This window comes from Pelodiscus sinensis, chromosome 2 (assembly GCF_052426305.1).
Source record: "Pelodiscus sinensis isolate ZL-2025 chromosome 2, ASM5242630v1, whole genome shotgun sequence".
NCBI classification, from domain to species: domain Eukaryota; kingdom Metazoa; phylum Chordata; order Testudines; family Trionychidae; genus Pelodiscus; species Pelodiscus sinensis.
This window is the reverse complement of record NC_143053.1, coordinates 197,402,754-197,424,934: the sequence shown is the minus strand read 5'-3', so window position 1 is coordinate 197,424,934 and position 22,181 is coordinate 197,402,754. Positions and strand designations below refer to the sequence as shown.

General features: G+C 45.5%; 2 protein-coding genes and 1 long non-coding RNA gene across 8 annotated transcripts in view; 2 read left to right on the top strand and 1 right to left on the bottom strand.

Moving 5' to 3' along the window:
• The window catches only part of CHN2 (chimerin 2), a 193,648-nt gene extending 190,134 nt beyond the window's left edge, over positions 1-3,514 (top strand). The window contains exon 13 of the mRNA XM_075922141.2: positions 1,730-3,514. Coding sequence (XP_075778256.1) covers positions 1,730-1,901 — 172 coding nt within the window. The 3' untranslated portion in view covers positions 1,902-3,514. The remainder of the gene's footprint in view (positions 1-1,729) is intronic.
• LOC149525414 (uncharacterized) overlaps positions 1-16,109 on the bottom strand; it is a 168,754-nt gene extending 152,645 nt beyond the window's left edge. The window contains exon 1 of the long non-coding RNA XR_016348948.1: positions 15,918-16,109. This is a non-coding gene — a long non-coding RNA (uncharacterized LOC149525414). The remainder of the gene's footprint in view (positions 1-15,917) is intronic.
• PRR15 (proline rich 15) lies at positions 14,717-20,004 on the top strand. 6 transcript variants are annotated; one of them, XR_016348947.1, is made up of 3 exons: positions 14,717-15,506; positions 17,158-17,244; positions 17,415-17,466. XR_016348947.1 is itself a non-coding variant. In XM_075922142.2 (3 exons), exon 3 carries the CDS (start codon positions 17,521-17,523, stop codon positions 17,863-17,865), a length of 345 nt encoding a protein of 114 aa, XP_075778257.1. In that variant the 5' UTR covers positions 15,500-15,630; positions 17,158-17,244; positions 17,415-17,520; the 3' UTR covers positions 17,866-20,004. The 6 variants fall into 6 exon arrangements, 5 of the variants coding, with proteins under 5 accessions (XP_075778261.1, XP_075778259.1, XP_075778257.1 ...); XM_075922142.2 differs by having other exon boundaries at positions 15,500-15,630; positions 17,415-20,004; XM_075922143.2 differs by having other exon boundaries at positions 15,505-15,630; positions 17,083-17,244; positions 17,415-20,004.
• The last annotated feature ends 2,177 nt before the right edge of the window (positions 20,005-22,181 follow it).

Below are 22,181 nucleotides of genomic sequence, written 5' to 3'. Positions count from 1 at the left end.
ACATCCTTAGCCGGTGCACCCATCAGGGCTCTTCTATGATTCAACCCTCAGCATCAAAGCTGAACACAGAGAATGAGACCATTGGAGATCTGGAACAGCCATCAGTGTTGAAGCACCTGTAGGTACCAGATCCTGGTAGTAAGAGTGCCATACACTTTGATACTGTCTCTGGAGGAGGTCTACCCCATCCTCACTGTCCCCAGGCAAATGTCCCCATCTTCAAATAGCAAACTGTCTCCTCTAAGGTCAGCTATCAACAACACAGAGTAATCTACTGGCCTCCTTTGCAGGGCTCTACCACTATCAGCCACCATGGCCCAGTTGGCATTACTGGGGTTTTTGTGACTGGACTGCCTTATATATCTGTCCAGGGAGACAAGGTGATGTTGCTACCCCAATCAATGTTCCTTCATCAGGTGATCTTGATATTTCACCTGAACCAGACTTTTATCTCAGCTGTGTTCTTTCCACAGCTTCATTTGAGGCCAGGAAATGACGGAATCATTTCAGTGTTATTCCTAATATATATTTTAAGAATCTACATATGGCAACTACATTGTATGTATACTGGAGTTATTGGTTTTGTGGTGAATCTTCTAGCTATGAATAAGTAGCATTTAAAGTCAGGAAAGAGGAAACTGCATGCCTTGAATGTAAACAGAGCTTTTCTATATAGAACCAAGCCTTTTGGGCTGCCTTTCTCTCTGTTGGTGGCCATTTCCAGCCCATCTCAGGGCCAAGTCATCTTGTCAAAGGATCTCCAAGTGGATGACACAGTTCACTTCCACCTGCTATCAGCGTACTGGAAAATATCTCCTTTTGAGCTTTAAGGTGCTACCAGGGCACAAGCTGTTAAGAATTATCCCCTTGACATGTCAGCCAGGGCAGACACAATGTTCAAGAGGGCGTGAGACTGATATGGCTAGAACTCCTCACTTCACCATTCTGAGAAGACACTGCGTGCCAGTCACCTACAGTGAGATCCACACTGACACATACTTTAAGAAAGCACCATTACTTGCCCTCCAGTGATTGTGGTTTTTGTAAATGTTGTAGTCTGTGTGGATCCCACGACACTCCTCCATTGCCACTTTTAAAGTGATCAGCTAACAAAGGGTTTTGAATTGCAAAGGAACTGAGGGCTGTTTGTGGCTGCCACACCCTTTATGCTCTTGAGGAAAGACCAGAAGGCACAGGGCTTGTGTATGGCCTTGACAGACCCTGCTGTTCAAATATATTCCTGTTGTACATGCCTGGGCATCACGTGCACCAACGGTGGGATCCACACTGAATACAACATCTCAAAGGACCATAATTACTGTGGGGCCTTTGTTTGCATTGTAATTACCCGGTAATTATTCTTTTTGATAAAAATAATTGCTACTAATTTATTCTAGCCACATGGTGGAATCATTTCAGTGTTATTCCTAATACATATTTTAAAAATCTGCATATGGCAACTACATTGTATTTATACTGGAGTTATCAGTTTTGTGGTGAATCTTCCAGTTATATGAATAAGTAGCATTTAGAGCCCCAGTGAAATTACACTGTAATTGCTGTGTCTGTCACTCTAGGGAGATTACAATCACTAAAGTGTAACCAAGATTGTATGTTGCATGAATGCCATTGTTTCAACCAAAATAGTCCCATAAAATAATGTTCCTATATATTAGATTTGTCTAATGAGGAAATTGCTACTTACAAATTTTATTTTTTCCTACTTTAGAGTTACCGTGAATGAAAAGGAGAATTTTATGAATGCTGAAAACCTGGGAATAGTGTTTGGACCTACTTTAATGAGACCCCCAGAGGACAGTACTCTCACTACCCTGAATGACATGCGGTACCAGAAGCTAATTGTGCAAATTTTAATAGAAAATGAAGATGTTTTGTTCTAAACAATGAAGAAGTAACTGCATAGTCAGTTGGTTTTCCTTTAAACTAATAATTTCAAAGCAACATTTCTTTATAGTTAAAAAGGAAGAGAGAGTTCCTGGGCTGCACTTCAGTTTCTGCAACATTGCAGATGAATGCCAAAATGTTTAATAAAGCCTATGTCTTATAGACATACGCCTCTTTTTTAGGGAAAAAAAAGTCAGAAAAAATCCTTCTATCTTGTATCTTTTGCCTTGCCTCATATGTATATTTGTTTTGAGAAGTTGCAAACAATTTTACTAACTTAAAGAACACAAAACATATTTTAATATGGTTAGAGAAGCAAAATGGTACTTACTCAATATTACTTGTATACAGCTATACATTTACCCACTCTGTAAGACATAATTATATATGTCAATTGTGAAACAAATCCTATATTATGAAGATCATTTACTTTAATTAGCTGCTAGAATGGCATTTTATTTTAGCAAACATTTCAATGTGATGCATTATTTTCCATATATCTTCTCCTGCATTTTTGCCTACAATATACTGAAAACGTTTACCAATTGTGCAGTATTATCCTGACATACCTCTTTTATTGCAAATGCTTTGAAAGGAAGTTTTTTTTAATATGTATTCTACCTTTCTTTAGACTTTTGTTTATATTTTAGGCATTCTAAGATTGCATAGTACATTTTTAGTCATTTGGTATTTTCTAACAAGTATAGTCTTATTTTCTTTTCTCCCGTACAAAATGTGGTGTTACAAGTTTTCAGAAGTCTGGTGGTAGTATCAGTTTCATGTGCCAGATGTTTCTTGGAGTACAGTAATGTGTAAGTTAAGTGATGCTGGGACACTGGATATTTTCTGGCCTTGTTAAAAAGTTAGCACTTTTGTTTTGCTTAATTATAGTTTTTTTGTAAAAAGCAATTTGTTTGTCATGTTTCTGTATTTATAAATGTACAGTAAATCTGCCGAAAATGTGAGTGTTTCTCTTGAATATGTTTCCTGATGGTTTGTTTTTTAAAAACAACAATGTGTAAGAAGTATGGGAGTTGGTAAATTTAATTATTACCAAATCTTTGATTTTCCTCCCTTAGCAAATATTGATCAATATGGTTCATAATCTAACAAACATATTTCTAATATTAAAATGGTTTATTAGCATGAAATTTTTCTAAAAACATAGACAGGCGGCATACTTTACTACCAAACTGAATTTTATGTATGAAAAGCTGTATCTCCTTGTGATTGTATGGATCACATATTTGGTAACTCAGTGATATTGTTTTCTGAATTATTTCAGGGAGCACAGCTTTCTATTCAAATTGAAAATTGTGTATAACTATGGTAATGAAGGGGATGGAATACTGTAAATTTTTTGATCTTTAGAGAAATTTTCAAGGGCTAGATATATTAACCCAGATTGCACAGCAGATGTTAAATAGTTCTGATTTGCTGATACTACTATAGATCCGCCTAAATTGTACAGGTTTATTTGTTTTAAGTTCTGTACTAAATACTGTCATAAAAATGATCTGGAAATGGTTTTATTTTGTGAAGTGAAAAATGCTTTGTAATTTATGATAGTATAAATGGAAGAAAAATCCCATTAAATGTGTTAAGAGTTCTGGTGTTTTTCATTTTGACCATATGGGCACCTAGGAAACAAACAAACCAATCAATTTATCAGTCCTCCCACATTGTTGAAAAGTTCATTATTTTTAAAACTCAAAACTAGTTTTACTGTTAAGAGTCTTGAACTTGTGGGGTACACATACTTCTGCAACTTCTTTACTGCGTTTTGTCACCAAATTTCCATTCTTGGTAAGCAGAGAAGCAGAATATCAACCCAGTCAGCTGTACACACCATATAATAGTGACACCAAAGCAACTTCTATTCTACTCACTTGCATACAAAAGTGTGAATGTGACAATCTTCCTTTATTTCTTTTCAGTGAGGTAGGATTTTGTTGTTAAGAGAGCTCTGTTTTACTGATGATTGTTTAGTTGGAGGAAAGTTGAGCAAAGGTCTGCAATCCTACCTTCTGGCTGCTTCACCTCTTCCAATCTTGAATGAACTGGTGCCATGAGTCCAGTAAAACAGTGTGAAATCCTACTCTCTAATCGCTCCTCTTGTGAGAAAGACTACAGATTAGAGTGGAAATTGAGGCACAGCTGGAAAGATAAAGGACCCTGTGACATATTGGTTACAAAGAGAAATATGATGTCAAATCTTTCTTTAAAATTGCCTGTCCTGCTAGGAGCATTGACCCGCCAAGTGGGCTAAAAGATGTCACATCACAACTGTATATGCCAAGATGGTGAGGAAGTTATTGCAACTCAAGAGACAGTGGACAAATCCCAGAAGATGGTAGGTGATATGTCCAATCTGCTATAACACTTATATCCTCCTCACCAGAATATGAATCACTCCGATTCCCTGAAGCAAAATCCGCAACACTGCCCACAGCCCATGTAGCTAGGAGTGTGCGCAGGGGAGTCTTTTGGGGAGAAGGAATACTCCTAGCCCACAGAGCCTCCCCACAGCTACTGCTGCATCCTAGGGGCTACAGTAACTCCCTAGCAGCTTGTTGCATCCCCAACTCAATGTGGAAGGTATGGCCATCGCTCTGGATCCACTAGCCATACCTAAGTGCCATGCTGAAGCATAGGGGAGCCCTTTAGAGTTTTATTCTATAGAATATGTAGGATGCAGAGCTCTAGCAAAAGCCTTGAGAATCCTGCTTGTCCCCCAAGTGGTCCCATAAGCCCACAAAGAAGGGGCAGGAATTACCCTTTTTCCTATCCAGTTAAATCTAGTTACATTACTATAGCATCGGGGTAACATATATTAAAAGAATAAGGTGTCAGTTACTTTCCTATTTCTCTTAGATGAACTCTGCAACAGTAATATACGAGGTTAGTCTGGGCACTGCTGAGAGTGTCAGATCAGGGTGAATTGCTTAAAACCAGGGTTACTTACAGCCCAAGACTGGGGACTTTCCCTATAAGGCACCAAATCTGTCATGCAGAGCACTTCAGCTGCCACTCTAGCCAGCAAGAATTCTCAAAAGCAAAAGCCCTTAGACACTCCAGTGTTTCCCATGCCGCAGCCAGCACCATTCCTTACACAGGTGAGAGGTTATAAAACCCAATCTCACCAACTCCAAACAGGTTCTACTACTCCTAAAGGACTAGCCACAGTCCCACAGGTCAATTTATACCTGGGATCTTACCCAAAAGAGCATGCTGTGTCAATCATTTAGAATCTAAAATCAAAAAGGTTTGTTAATAAGAGAAAGAAAAGGTTGAACGTGAGATTGTTAAGGAGAATACTTTACATACATCAATCACCAAGTTCTTGATGCAGGCTCTTAGCAGAGATGTAACAAACTGTCAACTTAAAAGTCTCTGGAGTACATCCTATGTCAGGATGGGTCGGCAAATCCTTCTGCATCCTCTGTCCTTACCAGTGGTGCTTCTGGAGCAGAGGGCAAGAGTGAAGGCCAGATGGAGGAACCCTCACAATACTTTTATAATCCATCTCATGCGCAAGGAAAAAACATTCCTCTCCTGGGTGCAGGTGCCTCCTAAAATGGGCTGATCACATGAGCCACAAACCGGTTTCTTTCCTTTTTAGGCAAGGAGCCATGTAGTCCCCAGGTGTGTTCTCAGGCAAGGGGCCACTGTATGCTCCTCGGGTGTCAATTGGCAACATTGTCAAAGAGCCATTGTCCATGCAGTATCAAGCAACCACCGCTCCCAGAAGAAAACATTTAAAATATAAATACAAAGCCCATATTCATAACTGTACACACACAGATTGTACAAGTACACGAGTATCCTAGCCAGTGTCAGCATAGTACGAGCTTTCGTTTGACACTTTACATGGTCCACTTTGCACCGAATTTGGGGCAACCATACATTACTGGGTGCAACAATGATTTGCCTGCTCTCATTAAAACCCAATAACATGACACATGCTGACTCACTGCAAAGAGAAAATGCTCTCTGACCGCACAATTAGCAAATACTGTTCTCTTTCAAAATGCTGACTCAGATAGCAGCAGCATGTGAAGTTTTCACTTTCAAAGAAGGCTGTTTCTATGTAAACACTAACCTCCTTAGCAATCTTGGGTCAATCAGTATCTTGTGACTCTGATCTTCACTGATGACTTTCAAATGCACAAAAAGTTTAATGTTCTTTTGGCCAGACATGCAACCAGTCACAAAGGCACACAAATTTTACTTCCTTCTCAGCCCCGTGCAACAGAAGAGTATGTGTCTCAAAACTTAATAGAGAATTTCAGACAGCATGTATAAAAGTCTCAGAGAGGTATCTGTGTTAGTCTGTAACTTTAAAAATAATGAGTAGTCCAGTGGCATCTTAGGGTACATCTACACAGCAGCATTATTTTGGAATAACTAATATTATTTCAAAATAACATAGTGCGCATCTGCACTACAAGCCTTTATTTTGAAATAATATCAAGCCAGAGGACTTCTTACTCCAACTCATAGTAACCCTCATTTTACGAAGAGTATGGGAAGTTGAAGGAAGAGTATTCTTCCTTCAACTTCCTGCTGTGTAGACAGCGCCAAAAGCTGAATTAAGCTATTTTGACTTAAGATATGCAATTGACATAACTGAAGTTGCTTAGCTTAATTTGACTTTAGCCCTGCTGAGTAGATGTACCCTTAGGTATGTACACTGGCAGCTTCTTGCGCAAGAATTGTTTTGCAGAAGAGTTCTTGCGCAAAAAGTCTTCCACAAGAGCGCATCTACACTGGCATGTGCTTTTGCGCAAGAGATGTGCTTTTGTGCAAGAGTGTCTATGGCAGTGTGGATGCTCTCTTGTGCAAGAAAGCTCTGATGGCCATTTTAGCCATAGGGGTTTCTTGCGCAAGAAATTCATGTTGCTTGTCTATACAGGCAGTCCCCGGGTTACGTACAAGATAGGGACTGTAGGTTTGTTCTTAAGTTGAATTTGTATGTAAGTCGGAACTGGCATCCAGATTCAGCCGCTGTTGAAACTGACCAGCAGCGGCTGAATCGGACACGCTTGGGGCAGAGCAGCTGGGGTGCTGCTGGGTTGGTCCCGCAGCGGCGCTCCTCGGCGCTACTGGACCAACCCGGCAGCACTCCAGCTGCTCTGCCCCAGGTGTTCCCAAGTCAGCCGCTGCTGAAACTGACCAGCGGCTGACTACAGGAAGCCCGAGGCAGAGCTGCTCTGCCCCGGACTTCCTGGAATCAGCCGCTGATCAGTTTCAACAGCGGCTGAATCTGGACGCCTGGGACAGAGCAGCTGGGGCGCTGCCGGGTAGGTCCAGTAGCACCGCACCTCGGCGCTGTGGGACCAACCCGGCAGCCCCCCAGCTGCTCTACCCCAGGCTGCGCCACCCCCCCCCCCAACAGACCAGGGAGACGCGGAGCGGCTTTTCTCGCTGCGGAGGACGCGGGCGGCGGGACCGCGGCACATCTCAGTGGTCCCGCTGCCCGCATCCTCCACGGCGAGAAAAGCCGCTCCACGTCTCCCTGGTCTGCTGGGGGGGGGGGGGTGCTAGCTCCGCGTCTCCCTGGTCTGCTGGGGGGAAGCGCCCCCCGCGCCGCTGGAGGTGGCGACAATGGGGGAGGCACCCCGCACTAGCAGGTCCCCCCCCCCGGTTCGAAACTAGGGGTCCGACTTAAGTCGGACTGACGTAACCCGGGGACTGCCTGTACTGCCCTCTTGTGCAAGAGCTCTTGCGCAAGAGGGCTTATTCCTCGTGGGGAGAGGAATAACTCTTCCGGAAGAAGCCCTGTTTTCCGACACCAGACTGTAAATTTACTTGCGCAAGAATGCGTGTGCAGTGTAGACACCCGGCAAGCTTTTGCGCAAGAAGCTGGCAGTGTAGATGTAGCTTTAGAGACTAACAAATATACGTGTGTGTGTGTGTGTGTGTGTGTGTGTGTGTGTGTGTGTGTGTGTGTGTGTATACATATATATATATATCTTTCTCAAGAATGACCTCTTTTTCAGGTCTGTTTCTAAAATGTATATAAATGAATCAAAAATCCCTGGTATAAATAACTGAATTTTGAGTAAATTTAAATATTTAACTGAATTTAATAATTCAGGCCCATAATAATCATAGACTAAGAAAAGTACCATTTCATAATTTCTCTGAGAAAGGTATGCAAACCATTATTATTGGTCAATTATATTAATATACTATAATGATCAGGTTCTCTATCTGAATGCCCAGGGACTGGGAGTAAAATATTTTCACTGGAAGGCTCTTGACCCTGAAACTGGTCTGATAGAGCTCAAAAGCATGATCCTGCACACAGGTTAGTTGTTGATTGATTGCTAAGATCCAGTGCAATGGTTGATATGTAGTTTACTTAAGGGGAGAGTCTCTTTTATAGGGAGCATTTTATAAAGGATTAAATGTACATACTTAGAATCTGACTGTTGCACCTCTCCCTCATTAATACATACTCATTAATGTCCACATGCCTTATACTGATGGGCAGTGAGGGGAGCAAATGAGCCTTAATCAAGCACAAAATCATATGGGGAACCTGTGCAGAAGAGAAATGGGCTGCAAGTTAATATTCGATGCTACCATGCAGCAGTCACAAACTCTTCAATATGATCGATATTGACAATAAGAGAGGCGAACAGTCTGAATGGGGAGGACAAGGGACAGACGTGCTACATGACATATTCCCCTTTACCATGACCCTGTTCCTTATAACAATTAGGCAAGTACATTAAATCATTGGGACTGCTCACAGTAATAAACTTAAGCATGTGTGTAAATGTTGGAAGAATCAGAGCCTAATGAGTCCCACCAAAGGTGTCACATGGGCAGGATAGTAAGAGGTGGGGAGAATCAAAGGCTGACAAGGAAAATAACCAGACTGCTGCTGCAGAAGAGAGACTAAAACCAAGTCAACCCATACAGCTAAGCTTCTTCCAGTTTTTTACCAATGGATGACAGTCTACACAAGCTTCCTATTACTACCATTTTAAAGAGTAGGATAATATGTCTCTACTAAGCCTACTGCTGTCAAATGTGATTTCTAGCAATTTTTCTCCTTCCCATTAGTTTTAGTGTGGCCTATTAACATGGGTCTAATTCAGTACATGGTGACAGTGACATAGATAATACTCAGAAGACAATCATTGATTAATTGATCCCAGTGGTATAGATAATTTCCATTTTCCTGCTGAGTAAACTGAGGTGCACACCAATTTCTTACCCAAGATTATATAGCACCTTACAACCTATCTCCCACCTTCTCTGCTTTGTTTTATTTTGGGGGTATTAAGTGTAGCATTTTTTAAAGAACGAGAGTGAATGGTTAGAGATAATTATTCTTTTCTTCAAAACTAAAACATATAATTTTTTTGTGGGAAAGCATGTCATGTGCATGCATACAATACCTTTGTAAAGCTGGCTAGGATCTCCCGCGATTGGGATAATTTAGCTAACAACACACAATGTCCCTTGCTAGTAGTCATCAAGTGTTTTGTTATATACCCATAGAGCACCTCACCTGACCTAAGCCGTAAGGCAACTACCCTCTTCTTCTTCAATTCCTTTTTCTAAAATACACTTTTGTTATGATGCCTACAAGAAATATGTCAATCAGTTAGAAATAGGCATTGGGACTTAGCAGAAATTTAACCCAAAAATAGTATTTGTATTTAATACTACAAGAGCTACAGGAGGAGGTGGCTAGGTTGAGGAGCACCTGCATCCATGAGAAATTCCTGGACTGTGTTCATGAGGAGACAGCTGAGGTAGCTGTCCCGGTACACAGGACTGTGGACACACCACTGGTGGAGGAGGAGATGGCTCAGGGTGGACAGTGGCAGCTGGTTACTTCTGGCAGCAGGCACTGCTCTGCCCCTGCTCCGAACCCTCCCGCCATGGTACTAGGAAACCATTATGCTCTTCTTTATAGAGGAGATAAGCAATCACCCCCTACACCAGAGGAGGAGAAGCCCCGTACCTCCAAGGCTGGGAGGTCTGCTGCCACCACTGCAAATGGGAAACATAGGGTAGTAGTGGTCAGAGACTCTCTTCTGAGGGGGACGGAGGTGCCCACATGTCGCCCTGACATTTCATCTCGAGAGGTATGCTGTCTGCCGGGGGCCCGTATCTGAGATGTTACGGAGGCATTGTCAAGGATTATTTGGCCCTCTGACTACTACTCCATGCTACTCATCCATGTGGGCACAAATGATACTGCAAGGTGTGACACTGAGCGGATCAAGAGTGACTACAGGCTCTGGGAGTACGGGTGAAGGAGTTTGGAGCGTAGGTGGTATTCTCTTCGACCCTTCCTGTCAAAGGTAGGAGCCCAGGCAGAGACAGGTGCATCCTGGAGGTGAATGCCTGGCTGCGAAGATGGTGTCTCCAGGAAGGCTTTGGCTTCCTCGACCATGGGATGCTATTCCAGGAAGGACTGCTAAGCAGGGATGGTGTCCATCTTTCGAGGAGGGGGAAGACCCTATTTGGACACAGACTGGCTAACCTAGTGAGAAGGGCTTTAAACTAGGTTTGACAGGGACAGGTGAGCAAAGCACACAGGTAAGAGGAGAACATGGAGACCTGAGAGATGGGTCAGAAATGGGAGGGAGCGTGGGCTATAATGGCAGAAAGAAAGGAGGGTCAGGGCAAAACTAGGAGGCAAGGTCTAATCAGGATCTTAGATGCCTATATACAAATGCGAGAAGTGTGGGAAATAAGCAGGAAGAACTGGAAGTGCTAATAAATAAGTACAATTTATGACATTGTTGGCATCACAGAAACTTGGTGGGATAATACACACAAATGGAATGTTTGTATGGAAGGGTACAGCTCGCTCAGGAAGGATAGACAGGGAAAAAAGGGAGGAGGTGTTGCCGTATACATTAAAAATGAACACACTTGGGCTACGTCTACACTGGCCCCTTTTCCGGAGGGGCATGTTAATTTCAGCTATCGTAATAGGGAAATCCGCGGGGGATTTAAATATCCCCCGCGGCATTTAAATAAAAATGTCCGCCGCTTTTTTCCGGCTTTTAGAAAAGCCGGAAAAGAGCATCTACACTGGCCCCAATCCTCCAGAAAAAGTGCCCTTTTCCGGAGGATCTTATTCCTACTTCAAAGTAAGAATAAGATCCTCCGGAAAAGGGCGCTTTTTCCGGAGGATCGGGGCCAGTGTAGACGCTCTTTTCCGGCTTTTCTAAAAGCCGGAAAAAAGCGGCGGACATTTTTATTTAAATGCCGCGGGGGATATTTAAATCCCCCGCGGATTTCCCTATTACGATAGCTGAAATTAACATGCCCCTTCTGGAAAAGGGGCCAGTGTAGACGTAGCCTTGGAGTGAGGTGGAGATGGACATAGGAGACGGAAGTGTTGAGAGTCTCTGGGTTAGGCTAAAAAGGATTAAAAACAAGGGTGATGTCATGCTAGGAGTCTACTACAGGCCACCTACCCAGGTGGAAGAAGTGGATGAGGCTTTTTTTAAACAACTAACAAAATCATCCAAAGCCCAAGATTTGGTGGTGATGGGGGACTTCAACTATCCAGATATATGTTGGGAAAATAACACTGCGGGACACAGACTATCCAATAAGTCCTTGGACTGCATTGGAGACAACTTTTTATTTCAGAAGGTTGAAAAAGCTACCAGGGGGAAGCTGATCTAGATTTGATCCTAACAAATAGGGAGGAACTGGTTGAGAACTTGAAAGTGGAAGGCAGCTTGGGTGAAAGTGATCATGAAATCATAGAGTTCACAATTCTAAGGAAGGGTAGAAGGGAGAACAGCAAAATAGAGACAATGGATTTCAGGAAGGAGGATTTTGATAAGCTCAGAGAGCTGGTAGGTAACGTCCCATGGGAATCGAGACGGAGGGGAAAAACAACTGAGGAGAGTTGGCAGTTTTCCAAAGGGACATTGTTAAGGGCCCAAAAGCAAGCTATTCCAATGTGTCGGAAAGATAGAAAATACAGCAAAGGACCGCCTTGGCTTAACCACGAGAACTTGCATGATCTAAAAATAAAAAAGGAGTCATATAAAAAATGGAAAGTAGGACAATTTACAAAGGATGAATATAGGCAAACAGCACAGGAATGCAGGGGCAAGATTAGAAAGGAAAGGCACAGAATGAGCTCAAACTAGCTATGGGAATAAAGGGAAACAAGATGTTTTATAAATACATTAGAAGCAAGAAGAAGATCAAGGAGAGGGTAGGCCCACTGGTCAGTGAGGAGGGAGAAACAGTAACAGGAAACTTGGAAATGGCAGAGATGCTCAATGACTTCTTTGTTTCGGTCTTCACAGAGAAGTCTGTAGGAATGCCTAACATAGTGAATGCTAGTGCGAAGAGGGTTGTTTTAGAAGGTAAAATTTAAAAAGAACAAGTTAAAAATCACCTAGAAAAGTTAGATGCCTGCAGTCACCATGGCCTGATGAAATGCATCCTAGAATACTCAAGGAGCTGATAGAGGAGTTATCTGAGCCTCTAGCGATCATCTTTGGAAAACCATGGGAGACAGGAGAGATTCCAGAGGACTGGAAAAGGGCAAATATAGTGCCCATCTATAAAATGGGAAATAAGAATAACCCAGGAAACTACAGACCAGTTAGTTTAACTTCTGTGCCAGGAAAGATAATGGAGCAAGTAATTAAGGAAATAATCTGTAAACACTTGGAAAGCGGCAAGGTGATAGGGAACAGCCACCATGGATTTGTAAAGAACAAATCATGTCAAACCAATCTGATAGCTTTCTTTAATGGGATAACGAGTCTTGTGGATAAAGGAGAAGCAGTGGATGTGGTATACCTAGACTTTCGTAAGACGTTTGATATGGTCTCGTATGATATTCTTATCAAGAAACTAGGTAAATACAACTTAGATGGGGCTACTATAAGGTGGGTGCATAACTGGCTGGATAACCGTACTCAGAGAGTAGTTATTAATGGTTCACAATCCTGCTGGAAAGGCATAACAAGTCGGGTTCCGCAGGGGTCTGTTTTGGGACCGGCTCTGTTCAATATCTTCATCAATGATTTAGATATTGGCATAGAAAGTACGCTTATTAAGTTTGAAGATGATACCAACCTGGGAGGGATTGCGACTAATCTGGAGGATAGGATCATAATTCAAAATGACCTGGACAAATTGGAGAAATGGTCTGAGTTTAATAAAGTTTAATAAAGACAAATGCAAAGTGCTCCACTTAGGAAGGAACAATCAGTTTCATGCATACAGAATGGGAAGCGACTGTCTGGGAAGGAGTACGGCAGAAAGGGATCTAGGGGTTATAGTGGACCACAAGCTGAATATGAGTCAGCAGTGTGATGCTGTTGCAAAGAAAGCAAACATGATTCTGGGATGCATTAACACGTGTGTTGTGAGCAAGACATGAGAAGTCATTCTTCTGCTCTACTCTGCGCTGGTTAGGCCTCAATTGGAGTATTGTGTCCAATTCTGGACACCGCATTTCAAGAAAGATGTGGATAAATTGGAGAGGGTCCAGAGAAGAGCAACGAGAATGATTAAAGGTCTAGAGAACATGGCCTATGAGGGAAGACTGAAGGAATTGGGTTTGTTTAGTTTAGAAAAGAGAAAATTGAGGGGGGACATGATAGCAGTTTTCAGATATCTAAAAGGGTGTCATAAGGAGGAGGGAGAAAACTTGTTCATCTTGGCCTCTGGGGATAGAACAAGAAGCAATGGGCTTAAACTGCAGCAAGGGAGGTTTAGATTGGACATTAGGAAAAAGTTCCTAACTGTCAGTGTAGTCAAACACTGAAATAAATTGCCCAGGGAGATTGTGGAATCTCCATCTCTGGAGATATTTAAGAGTAGTTAGATAAATGTCTATCAGGGATGGTCTAGACAGTATTTGGTCCTGCTATGAGGGCAGGGGACTGGACTCGATGACCGCTCGAGGTCCCTTCAGGTCCTAGTATTCTATGATTCTATGAATATTTTGTGTTTTCTGTCTTCTCAAACCCCTCACCTGAGTTTCTCTTGATCTCAGTCTGCCCTCAGATCTACAACTGCCATCAATGGGGCTTTCAAAGGTCTGCTAACATTGATCCAATTGAAGAACTGTAAAACCACAGTCTAAGGGTATAGCTACACTACGTGCTTATTTTGAAATAACTATTTCAAAATAGCACGTCTACACTATAGGGAAGCCTCAAAACAAGACTGAGGCAAGCTCCCTTAACGTGGACGCACTATCTCTACTTAGAGCCCCAGGAAGCACTGGGGAGTAATTACTTTGAATGACTCTGGAAAGTCATTATTTTGAATGACCCCCGACCTACAACTACCCGACTTACAATCCCCTCCCCATTTATGACCATTTTTTTCATGCGAGATAGCTCCTACCCTCCCCCCCCCCGTTTATGTCTGCAGCTCACATTACGACGACATATGACACAGACTCCACACGTCATCCCAAAACAGAAAGCGCACAAGGTCAGTCAGACTCACCAGTCTGCAGCTGCTGCTTGAACTGTGCATGTCTCTGCCACATCAGTGTTAACTTTTTAGTTATTTTTATGCCTTATTTGAACTATTTAGTTTAGTTTTCCTTCATTTCCATAGTTAATTTTCGTATTTTTAGGGTATGAAATGGGTTTCCAGGAATGGAACCGCCATTTATAACATTGTGCCTATGGGAAATAAGGATTCGACTTACGACGGCTTGACTTACGATGGTTCTCCAGGAACCAATTAGATCGTAAGTGCAGGGGTGGCCTGTATTTCGTAATAACAGCAGCTGAGCATCCACACTACCGTTATTTTGAAATAATTTTGAAATGGATGTTATTCCTCGTAGAATGAGGGGTTATTTCGAAATATCAAGCCTGTTATTTCGGGTTTGCTGTGTGGACGCTCACCTTGTTATTTCGAAATAATGAGGTAGTGAAGACAGAGACTGAGAGTTCCTGAGGGTAGGGACAGTGCCTTTGTGTGTTACATACATTGTAATAACTAAGTGCATTTTCATTCAATAGATACTTGGTGCAGGAGGCAGGGGTTCTACTTTTAAAAACAAACTTTCGGCTTTAAAAAGAGAGGAAAAGTCTTCCCAGTCCCTGGGGCTGGCGCGATGCCCACTGAGCCGCAGTGCCAACCGGGCCGGGGCAGGAGATGGGGCTCCAGGCCTCTTGTGTCACCCCGCTCCCACCCGCGGCCGGGCACTCTCTCCCCACGTGGGGCGCTGATCCCAGCGGGGCGGCTCCGAACCCCGAGGCAGGGTTGTGACGGAGGCAGCCCGCGAGCCGCAGCCTCCCTCTGCCCCCGGCTCCTGTTCCACCCCGCCTGGCGCGCCGAAGCCAATGAGCTTCCCCGCAGGGAGGGGGAGCGCCAATGGGCTCACCTCCACCTGCCGCGCGCTAGGTACGCGGCCGGCGAGGCTGTAGAAAGCCAGGCGGGCGGGCCAAACCAGGTGTCCCTTGAAACGCAGCGTCCTCCGCGCGCCGCAGCCTGCCTTGGCCGGCCCTGGGGCTGGAGAGGTGCAGGGCGGCTTGTCCGGTGGAGGCTGCCTGAGCGGACCGCTTAAGGAGCGCCAGGGAGGCTCGCTTGCAAAGCCGGCGGGCGGGCGCCTGAAGGTCAGCCCCAGGCTCCCTCCCCCGGCGCGGGCGGGAGCAGCAGCCTGTGGCATTGGCAGTGGGAGCTCCCCGGGGAGCCGGCCACCTGCTCCAGGGCGGAGGTTGCGCCGTCGGCCCCCGCCAGGTGAGAGGTCGGCCCGGGGGCCACCCCCCTCGCCCTGCTTCCCGCCAGGTTCCTGGCCCGCGTGCAGCTCAGCGCCCTTCCTGGCCGGGCTCCCCGGGTTGTGAGCGCAGCGCGCCCCGTGTGTCTCCTGCTGGCGCCAGGCAGCGCTGGGGCAGGTAGAGACTTTGACCTGCCCCTTCAGGGCCTCGTCTCGTGGCACCCACTAGCGGCTCCGCCGCGCCTGGCAGGCTCCTGACTGGCCCGGGACACGGGCCGCCCTTCCCGGGGCCGCGAAGCCCCGCGCCTACCTTTCTCAGGGCCCGGGCGGTAGCGCCACAGATGCAGCCACTTCCTAGCGCCTCCGACCCTCGCTGGTGCCCGGGTTGCCCCAGCCGGCGAACAAGGAGCCTCCCTGCGCCCTTGTAGCCACTCGAGAGGCGAGCCTCGTGGTGCGGCGCTTGCAATTGAGCGGGCGCTGTCCGCAGCGGGTCCCCCGGGTGGCTTGGGCGTTGGGAGGGAGAGCAGGGCGCGGAGCCCTTCGGGGCACCCTCGTGCGCGCACTTCGCCCTCGCGGACAGGAACAGCCTTTGCCTGGGCTCAGTTGCACGTGGGGGGCGGGGCAGCTTTGGCTTGGCTAAAACCCGGGCCTAAGGGGCCGTCCCGAATTCAGTGCAGGGCGTATGTGCGCGGGGGGGGGGGGGGGAGTACTGGAGCGCTGCAGCCCTGTGAAATAGCGGCGCTGGCACCGGCCCTTTGGCTGCGCTCTCCTGGCGCGGAGGATCACTGGCGAAACCTCGGCCAGGCTGGGTGAAAAGTGTAGTTAAAGCAAAGTCCCCTCTCCCGGCCCCAGTTCCCAGGGTCCCGCACAGGCGCCCGGCTCGTAGTAGCGTTCGCTCTCCAAAGCAGGTGCTTCCATTGCCTTCAATACGAGTATTCGGCTCCTCACTACTTTGCGTTTAGATTAGTTAACGGTCTTCGTCTGTTTTACCCTTGTCCTTTAAATCGGAGGGATGGCGGGGCTTTGTGCATCTGTGGGAACTTCTGGGGTTTATGGGAGCACAGCAGGGACGTGGCCATGCTCAGTCTGGTGGTGCTAGAGAGATGTAGCCCTGTAAGTCTGGGGTAGCTGAAACAAAGGACAGGACTAGGCAGCACTTTAAAGACGAACAAGATGGTTTATTAGGTGATGAGCTTTTGTGGGCCAGACCCATTTGCTTTGCAGCCCTATTGATCCTAGGAGATAGGGGCTCGGCAGGTAGACGAGTTGGTTCATAAGAAGAGATTCATTCCCTCGCCTATCTAGTCTGCCCCGACGGCCATGTAAAGGTCCCTGCAAAATAGGGGTCAGGCTGCAGGCCTCGCGTGTTCCTAATTCCTAACGAGCTCACTGCACTGGGGGTTGCTTGACCGTGCAAGAGCTGCAGGAGGAGACACTCGGGAAACAAGCTCTTGCGTGGTTTGCCTTATTTCCAGTGCTGGGGTAAAAGGTGTCTCTGGAGAGCACCACCCCTTCCACTGAGCCGGCTCACCCCATTGAGACTTTCGCAGGTCCTGTCCCCCCACCGGTACCGAGGGCTGCCGGGGCTCCCAAGCCCGGCCCAGTTCCTGTGGCAAAGGCTGGCACCTAGTCAGCAGGTAGGTTCGGGCTCGGAGCCAGCCCCCGGGCAGAGAACACCCAGCGTGTGTGACTCAGAGCTGGGCAGGCTGCCTGCCAGCCTGGTCTCGGGCCCTCTCCCACTGCCCAGCCCGGCCCGTTTCTCCGCTCTCCGGCAGCTCAGTCTTTCCCTCTCCTTCCTCCCGCGCAGGAGCCGCGCCGCTAGCGCCCCGCAGCCGCCTCTGCCCGGCACGTGGTCGCAGCCCAGCGGAGCCGAGCGCTGCTGCCCGGCGGCGGCGGCTGGGCGCCGGGAGAAGATGGCTGACAGCCCCGCGGCCCCGGGCTCCTGGTGGAAAGCGCTGACCAGCAACAGGAAAAAAGTCAAAGAGGGGCCGGTGTCTGCAGCGCCGCCGCCCCCTGCCGAGCCCGCCCTGCCGCCGGCGCCCCCCGACCCGGACTCTCGGGAGAACCAGCAGCCCAACTTCAGCAGCAGCGAGCCCAAGCTCGGCGAGAAGCCCGGCGCTAGCAGCCGTAGGAACCTGAAGATCTCCCGCTCCGGCCGCTTCAAGGAGAAGCGCAAAGTGCGAGCCCCCCTGCTGGCCGAAAGCCCCAAGCTGTTCGAAGGCAGCGCGCCCGGCCACCCTGCCGAAGAGAGGCAATAGCTGGGGCTGTGAGCTGCCGACCCGCCGCCGTCGGACCGAGACTGGCTCCTGCAGCCAATCGACCAGCTCTCGCTCCTCTACCAGCTGGGGAGCCGTGACTCCCTGTGGGCAAGAGGAGGAAACACCTGCTGCTTTGGAAACACTTTGGGTGCCTCTCCTTCTTAGGAGTAACCATCTCTCCCCAGAGACCCGATGACCCCAGGACGGGGGATGGACCTTTTCTCTCCTTCGGAGTCCGAACTCTGGAAACAAAAATAATCCCAGAACCCTGCTGCACTTTAGACTGGAACAACATCCTGGCTGGCTGAAGCTGACAAGCACTGCTGCTTATTTTAGGGGGTGGGAGATACTTTTCTAGATCAAAAACAGCTCAAGCAAATGGGGATGAGTTTTACTAATGAAATAAAGCTGAAGTGGAAATGCAGATTTTTCTTGGTCCAAATTAGACGTCAAGGACACTTCATGGGGATTTAAAACAATGTACTGCGGCAAGTTAGCCCTCCTGCTGTGTAATCAACATTTATAAACCAAGGTCTAGGAAGAGGATTAGAACATGCTCAATTTCATTCATAAAGGAATATAATATGTTGTAGCCTCAGCACCAGGGAACCTATGTCCCTCTATGGTAGACCTTCCCCCTTTGCAGTAGCTTTTCCAAATAAGTGGCAATCCTTTCCCAGTTATATGAGTAAGAAGACTTTTTTATTGCTCTTACACAGTATGATAAACCCTCTTTTAAACAGAGTGAGACTGAAGTATTCTTACCTCATTTTAAAGCCAAGAACTTCCAGGGGGACCTGTAGATTTCTAACAATCACAGCCCTGTTTGCCTCCAGTAGACAGTTAAGCAAAAGAGTAAATGAATCCCTCTTACCTTCAGTGAGTAATAAGAGGGTTATTGTAAGTGAAAGGCACTTGGACCCCTTTGCTCCCATCTAAGTGTTAGAATCTGCCTTTTGTATATTTAAATACAATTTCTCCTTCCCAGACTTCTAGATAGTTAAAAGCAGGTGCTGCAGAGGTGAATCTGTATAGCTTTCTTGTAGAAAAAGAGTATTTATAATTAAGTTCAATAAGGAGCGAACGTACAATGCATTTAGTAATACAGTTTTCAGGTAAGAGATGGTTTCAATCTAATGAGACTCAACCAAAGAAATCAAATGAGAACATGTAAGTACCTTTAAGGGGGAGAATAATCCTGCTGATGCTGAGCAGAGTTGTGTTTAGTGTGTCTGCAGCCAACACTGAAAGCAAGAAGCTCTTACTGGTTCATGAACATGTAAATAGCTGTTATGGTGGTGGTCTTAGCATTTATCCTTATGAAGACAGGTGCAAGGTTCCTAGGCTTTTGCTGGTTTCAATCAAACACAAAGTGGAACTTGGACAACTGATTCTCCTAATGACAGAAATCTCAAACATCTCTCTAGTTTTCAGAAAGGCCTTATCACAAAGCAAACCATTAACCAAAAGACAGCTATTGAAATGCTGAGAGGTTAAAGAGGAAAACTAAAGTGGAAAAACATCTTGTCTGTTGTATCTAAGGTAAATAAAACTGTTTCTGAAATCTTAAAACCAAAGTTAACTATACAGAGTCAAAATCAATTTCTGTAAGTAGGACTAGATGTTTTTAAGTCCCAAGTTCATGAAGTCCTGGCTGGGATGATTTAGTTACTATTGGTCCTGCTTTGGGCAGAGGGCTGGACTTGATAACTTCTTGAGGTCTCTTCCAGCCCTAGGATTGTGTTATTCTATGACTAAAGACAAATCAGTTTTGGCAGAAGAGACCGAAAATTCTTTCCCAACATATTTCTAAAAATTAATGTGTGACTGTGATATTGAATAGGCTCTAAATTAGTCCTCCTCCTGAAATTCCATGTCCTCTGATTTCCCAGTAATCTTAGTTTAGATTAAGCAAGTAATTTCCTGTTACTGAAAGGGGGAAATAGCATACTCCTCTTCAGATGAGTAAGGGTAGGTCTGTTAACCTTCAGGTGAAGTTACATCCGGGGAGTGTAATGCTATGTAAGTCCTGCCGAAAAGAGGCTTGTTCAACTTTGCTTCACTTTGTCCACTTCTGAGGGTATTAATGGAGAGAATTTTGGAAATCTCTTCCTGAGTAAATCTTCTGCCATCACATAACTTGGTAAATTGGTTTTACAACATATTTCTTTATGCTGTTAAATAGTTACTGTTCATGCACTATAGCGGTAAGTCTACACTGCAACACTATTTCAAAATAACTAGCGCTATTGCAAAATAATTTAGTCCACATCTACACAGCAGGCAGTTATTTCAAAACAGTATCAAAATACTGTCAAACTGGAGGACTACTTACTCTGACTCCTGTAACCCTCATTGTACAAGGAGTAAGGGAAGTCGGAGGAAGAGTGCTCTATTTCGATATAAGTGCTGTGTAGATGCTCCCTATTTCGAAATAAGCTATTTTGAAATAAGATATGCAATTGACATAGCTCAATTTCCATAGATTATTTCGAGTTAAGCCCTGCAGTGTAGATGCATCCTAATAGTGCAGTATTTGTGAGAAAAAGGCTTAAATGGGATTGTTTCCCTCGCCATCCCATTTACCATTTCTAGGTACAGCAGTTCCTCCAATCTCCTCCATCCCCACCACAGCCCTCCCTTTACACACAGAGACTCTCTCTTTGAAAAATAACCTCAGTCCCTAGAACTTACAAAATGAGTTCTTGGCAGTGGGTGTCCTACTATAAGATCATAGAAATATCTGGGTTATGCTATGAATTTGGACAAGTGACATGCTGCTTTTAGAAGGAGAGGGTGCAGTGTCAGTGCTAGCCCTAAGCAAGAATCCCCCCCACCATATAATAAAAAGTGAATGAATGTCCCGTGAGCTGCTCTAGGCCTTAAGCAATTGCTTAGCCTGCTTATACCTAGCACTGGCTTTTAGAGGCCAGGAAAGCAGTATTTCCAGTTCCACTTTCATGCCTCTCTTGGTACATCTACATAGCAGGGCTAAAGTAGAATTAAGCTACACAACTTCAGCTACATCAATTGTGTATCTAGAGTCAAAATAGCTTTCTTTGGCTTTTGGCGCTGTCTACACAGCAGGAAGTCTGAGAGAGCACTCTTCCTTCGACTTCCCTTACTCCTTGTACAATCAGGGTTACAAGAGTCGGAGTAAGAAGTCCTCCAGCTCAGCATTATTTTGACATGTTGAAATAACTGCCTGTAGTATAAACACAGACTGTTATTTCAGAATAACGTCAGTTAGACATAGCCTTACAGAAACGGGTCGGCAAGGTTCTGCGGCCTGCAAAGTGCAGGAGGTCAGACTAGATTATTCTGATGATCCTGTCTGGCCTTAAAGTTTATGAGAATCGCTTCAGAGCACAGCTAATACCTGTGCACTGCATAGGAGAAGGGAGCAAAAGGAGGGGGCGCTCCAGTGTTTGCGCTTACATTTTAGAGCCGTTTGGTCTATAGGACAGACCAGGGCAGACACCCTGAAACCTGTGCTTTTGGGGGGCCCCATGCTTCAGAGGTCCAGGGTGGCTTCTGTGGTTTGCAGAGGACCTGCCACTAGCAGCAGTGAGTGACCCAGCCCCAGCCTGCTATGCCCTGCCATACCAGCTCCCAGGGTTGCTCAGAGGAGGGGGCAGAAACCAGAAAGAGGCAGGGGCTTAAGGGAAGGGGTAGAGTGGGGAACTTGGGTCAAAAATTATGTATTTCTGTGCAATACATGCCCATGGTGAGGAACTGTATACAAGATACTTATATATTCTCCTTCTACCTGCCCCACCTTTTTATTAAATGTATGTTTAAAAAAAGAAAACTAGGAAATGGGCTAACTTTAAAAAAAATGCAATTGCAAAGAGACAGGAAGATTAGGTTCAATTTAACTTTGCATGATATCTTTGTAATTTTTCCTAATCTGAGCATAACTAAGAATTTGAACTGATTAAAGAAATTAACTTTCTGTTGTCAAAAATCAACATTCAGAAAATGGTAAGGAGCTATATTAAGAACCTTGCAAAATGTTACCTTAAAATCTATTCAGTCATGCACCTGCTGAACTAAAGAGAGCAGGGAAAGACAGGGTTTAACTGGATGCTGACTCATTTCTTCCTACTGTATGCTGGTCAGGTTGCTGCTCATTCCTGTTGCAAAGAAGATTGGGTAGGGCAGTAGAAGGCTCTCTTCACCACCTGTAGAGAATGACTTTTCCTCTGAAAACGTGACTCTTCATATTTGACTCTTCTAAAACCCAAAAGTCTGCAAAACCCCAAAAGAATTTAAAGATCACCTTTAATGCTTTTGAGATATTTGTACTTGAGGAT

Excerpts from the sequence above, each read along its gene's own strand:
- PRR15 (XM_075922146.2), top strand. The coding sequence starts at position 17,521 with ATGGCTGACAGCCCCGCGGCCCCGGGCTCCTGGTGGAAAGCGCTGACC.